At 40.5% G+C, this 5,176-nt stretch overlaps 1 protein-coding gene across 1 annotated transcript; it reads right to left on the reverse strand.

The window, feature by feature from the left end:
• Nucleotides 1-152: 152 nt before the first annotated feature.
• LOC121303791 (G-protein coupled receptor 4-like) lies at nt 153-4,752 on the reverse strand. The gene is made up of 2 exons (XM_041234573.1): nt 4,382-4,752; nt 153-2,237 (listed from the first exon to the last, which is right to left on the reverse strand). Exons 1-2 carry the CDS (start codon nt 4,406-4,408, stop codon nt 1,122-1,124), a joined length of 1,143 nt encoding a protein of 380 aa, XP_041090507.1. The 5' UTR covers nt 4,409-4,752; the 3' UTR covers nt 153-1,121.
• Between the last annotated feature and the right edge of the window lie 424 nt (nt 4,753-5,176).

Raw genomic sequence — 5,176 nt, forward strand, 5'->3', positions numbered from 1 at the left:
GGCATTTTTCTTTTCATTGTCAACATCCTGACAACGTTTTACAATTGTAACTTTGAAGTCTGTTTCAAAGCTCTTTTCAAAATGCCCGCTCTAGTGCACTGATAGCGTCAGGATTGTTGCCCACATTGTCAAATAGGCAACACAGCAATAAGGATCCATGATGTGGTACGGAACAGAAAAGCCAGAGAACTTGTGTTTTTTTGTAAATATTTAAAGGGTGGATACAGGGTACAACCTGGGGAACAGCATGATGGGAAACTGAGAAATTAACATGAGAGACTTTGTAAACTTTGTGGAATTTCATAACATGAAACATCGCACGGGGGTAAAAAGCAAGCCCTTTCTGCAACATCTGTTTTCTTTCTTGATTTTGCCTCCAATGCCATTGCTGCAAGTGATTTTCCCATTGGGTTACTGCTGCAAGCAACACAAATGAAGTTCAATCGGTTCGCTTTGGAAATTCAGTGATGTGCGCTTTGTAAACTTGACAGCCAAATGACAAAATGCCCCATGACTTGTTTAAGCAATAGTGTTGCAAATCACCATAACACTTAAACGCTCTATTAAAAAAAAAAAAAAAAAAAAAAAAGGTAAGACTGTCTGAATTCAACATATCTGGATACAAACAAGCTGAGATGAGCAATGCAAGGTTCAGGTGTCGGCCTATTTTGGCTCGACAGTTTCAGTGTAATAGTTCCAGCCAGCATTGTCGGTCCAGCCCTTCCTGTAGTTCTCAGTCTCTGCAGCCATTTGAACTGAAAAGTTGAAGCCTTTGAAACAGTTCCTTAACTCTTATGAGCACAACACCTTCCCCGATCCCTTCTTGTTAAGCACTTTTGCTCTTCTATTGAAGAGTTCAGTTCTTTGCAGATGCTTGAAATATGAGCATTAAAAGCTGTCAGTTGTCTTTGGATACCTGATCACTTTGCTTCAGTCAATTCTCTCCAAGGGTCAAGGTGCACTTAGACCATTTAATCTATAGCACGGGAAGTGGAGAGATACCATGAAACAGTATTGTTTTTTTCTGTTGAGAAATCTGCAAATCTCAAAAGCAAAAACATACTAACCCTACAGATATCCACTGTAAAGAGAACCAGTGATGCCAACAAGAAGAAAGAAATTTAACTTAAAGAGAGGTGAGCTGCGTCTTGGCTGATTGGTCTGTTCTCCTGTAGACCCGTGGGGATGTGGTTCCTGAGGCAGTTGTCCGCACTGACTCTCTCGTTTACGGTTTTCAAGAAAGGTTTCCTTGGGACTTTCAGGCAATCCGAAGAGAACAACCTGGCTGCCCAATCCTGGATGGCGACGGCATTTCTCATGATGTCCTGCTTCACGCTGTTGCTGACGAAAATGTTCAAAATTGGATCCAAGGCACTGGAGATGCTGGTTAAAGCAAAGATGATCCTGTAGGCTGGCCGGATCCTGCGATTCACCTCGCAGGAGCAGTCTTCAGAGTAACTGAGGTAGGACTGGACCAAGAGGATGATGTGGTAGGGCAGGTAGGACACCACGAAGATGGTGATCATGCTGAGCAGGAGCCCGGTGATCTTTCGTTTCCTCCTCACCTCCAGGGAAGAACTTTGGTTGATCACCCTGATGGTCATGCTGTAGGATACCAACAAGAGGACCAAGGGGATGAGGAAGACCACAAAGACACGGAAATGGTTCAGCTGGGCCAACCAGGGTTCCGTGGGATACTTCTCGTAGCAGAGCTTGATGCCATGGCCCTCCACAAAGAGTTCCTGATGGAACAAGAGTACCGAATGGGAGCCCAAAATGATCAGCCAAACCACCACACACACCAGGATGGCCACTTTCATAGTCCGGAGACCTCTAGATCGCAACGGGTAGACCACAGCTAGGAATCTGTCCATGGAGATGCAGCTGAGGAACACAATGGTGGTGTAGACGTTGGTGCTGAAGAAGAAGCCGACGAAGTTGCAAGCGGTTATTCCGAAGGTCCAGCCCTCTGGGTTGTGGGTGTAGGCAGCCCACACGGGCAGGGTGGTGATGTACACGAGGTCGGAGATGCAGAGGTTCAGCAGGTAGACTCCCAGGACATTGCGGTTCCTCAGGAGCTGCACGATCACCCCCAAGCCGATCAGGTTCCCCACCAGCCCCACCGAGAACACGATCCCGTAGAAAGCGGGAAAGAGGTAGGTCTCATATTCGTTGGAGTAGGAACAGTTTTCAAAATTGCACTGCAAGGTGGAGTTGTCTGAATTCATGTCAGCAGCCTGCGAGAGGGGAAAGGGAGGAAAAAAAAACATGAGCGATACAATCGGAATAAGTTTAATCATTTTAGAAAGCAAACTTTATCCTGTCTAGTCAGTATATTAATTAATTATATATATATATATATATATTATAGATATAGTATAATAAAATAAGTTATTTTCTTAATATATACTCCGATATAAATAATAGGTATAATATATATATAATATTAGTGTTAATATTCAAAGTTTAAACTACATGTTCATATGTTATTCATAGGCAGTGTTTTATTGTAGTCATAAAGTACAGTTTGGGTGAGAAGATGGCAAAGCAAATCAAAATGATGTTCTACACACATAATATAGTAATTAACTCAGAAATTGCTATTAAACATTCATGGTCCCTGTGTAACACATTTACTGTGGAGGTGACAATTTGCCTATAGGTGAAACTAATGTGTGTTCACTGCACAGGATTACAGCTGCACACAGAATCCAATGTACTGCAATTGTGACACATCTGTAATCTCTAAATCTGTTAGGAAAAATATGTTTGAATGGATTAAAGCACATGAAAAGAAATACGTCCACACGCCAACGTTGATTTTACAGAGATGTACCCTCACCCAATGCCACCATTCGGATACTAATGGCAAAGGTTGTTTCCTGCTGGTTTAAGCACAAGTGCGCACTTTGAACAATAAAACAACATACAAACAGAGGCACGGTGGCCCAAATAAATAGTAAAAAAAATATAAAACCGCATATAAATTCTTCTATACCGACTCAACTCAACGCTCCTTCTCCAACATTAACTCTCTCATTAACAACCATTTTATACTCTGTGACTGGACCCTAATTCAACAACCTAACAAATTCACTTTTAACCAGCCACATTCCCACGTGTATCTACAGGGAGGAACCCTCTCCCTGCCAACCCAATATTCCCCACACACCCGTGCACAGCGGGGCTTTCACCATGTCACAGCGGGTGACTGGCAGTTGGATTTGCTCAGTTGGGACATAACAATCACATAGTAGCAGACAATACCATTGTAATGGAGATTTGGGGAAGGTTGACAAACGCCTTATTGAAAAGACAGTAAGTAAGTTTGTGCACCCCGCAGAACCCGTGAATGGGGTCCCCCTAGCTATAAAGCAACAGTGCACACATTCTGAATAACCCTGTAATTTAGCAAACTAGCGCATACCGGAATAAAAACACAGCATGCCTCCACTTGTTAAAATACCTTTACTCTATAATGAGACTGAAACCTCTCACACCCCTAAAGTATTTTTTAAAGTTGGCATTAAACACCTCGTAAGGAACAGAGCAGATATTACTTGTGAATGACCTGGCTGGGGCTAAAAACGGCAGCGTCCTATTTTGAGGACAGTCGAGTTAGACGCGTTCCCATAATCAGAGGACCGAAATTATGAAGCTCAACACCTAGAAAATTGAGCTTTATCATCAGTGTGGGGATGATAATACCAAAAGAACTGGCTCATTTTTAGGCTTCAGTTTCTTGTTTTATACCGAGGCGTTATAAAAGCATCTGAAAGGCTTTATTTGCAAAACAACAATATCCGATACACTTCCTCGGAGTTCTGAAGCAATTCATCTGGAATTCAGCCCCTGTTAATTTCTATGGATTTAACTACCCCGTATCCATTCCACATTTCTTTGTAGCAAATAATGTTGATCACACGTATAAGACATGCTTTCATGCATGAATTAACACTTCTCACAATGAATGCATATCTTATACATAATGTGATCAACATATAATTATGTGTTACATTCGTTGTAAACGACACATTGTTGACTATCATTTGATATTTTGTTCCACAAATGTACTTTTGTCAACCCAGTTGGGGGTCATACAATTCCTTATTGAAGTTGACATTAGTTCTTGCTGTGTGAAATACATGCCATTTTTTTTCAAACTATGAATTAATGCATTATACTGATTTATAGACCCCCACCACATCACCTTTCCCAAACAACATATATTGAAAGTATAGGATTACACACAATCCCATGAAATCGGTAAGTAAATGATTTGTCGTACAGTAAAAACTAGAAACGGATTTCACCAGCAGTGGGCTGCAACTCAAGCATAGACCAAATGCAAAAACCATTTAAAAATGTATATAAGTCTTACCTCGCTGTAAGCGTTCTGCTGTTCCATTGTAGATCTGTTCTAAGCAATGGGGCATTGCTCTACTATTTATTTCGTCTCCAGAATCAAGGTGTGTGGGCTACTGTAATTAGACACCATGTGGAGTCTTATTGGGCCGGCATACAATAAAGGCCTGTGATTGGATAACTTGCCTTGAAACGTTTGCTGGGAGCATCTCCAGGCTTCAGTTGTTGTTGGTGAAGGCATGTCTCTGCTCTTGAATGCTGTGGTGCATTTTCACATTGAGATAATTATCAGACACAAACCCCTTTATCTCTCCCGTTTGAACTTTTCATCATCATTCATCAGCTTTAATGACTGTTTTGTTAAAGCTATTTTGATTAAATTAAATGAAGTTTTGCGTTATAATCAAATCTAAAATTTTAACTATTTTTAAATCGGGTTTCACTGAAGGGATTTTTTTTTTTTTTTTTTTTTTTTTTTTTTTTTAGCTTTTAAATTTTTTTTAGTTGGTGTTTAGTCATTTGGAACTCTAAATAATTGTTAAATGCGTTTAAACTTATGGCGTTTTTGCTAACTTTTAATGTTTCGATTTTAAACACCAGCCCGGTTATAAATGCGTGAACATGTTTAAAAAGTCTTACAAATCACAAATCCGTCCAAGAGTTTACAAAACAAACACCCAGGGTGTTTAAATCCTAAACACGTTTAGCATTATAAAACGCAGTAGAAGTGTTTGAGAAGTGTGACAAATAAGTGTTTTAAGTTAAACACTCGGTCTTGCAGTGCAAAGCCACGTATTTCCTGTTTTTGTTT

The sequence above is a fragment of the Polyodon spathula genome, chromosome 35 (genome assembly GCF_017654505.1).
Source record: "Polyodon spathula isolate WHYD16114869_AA chromosome 35, ASM1765450v1, whole genome shotgun sequence".
Classification (NCBI taxonomy): Eukaryota; Metazoa; Chordata; class Actinopteri; order Acipenseriformes; family Polyodontidae; genus Polyodon; species Polyodon spathula.

Excerpts from the sequence above, each read along its gene's own strand:
- LOC121303791 (XM_041234573.1), bottom strand. The coding sequence starts at position 4,408 with ATGGAACAGCAGAACGCTTACAGCGAG. Across the intron at positions 2,238-4,381 it reads AGCAGAACGCTTACAGCGAG|GCTGCTGACATGAATTCAGA; the intron begins GTAAGACTTATA and ends CCCCTCTCGCAG.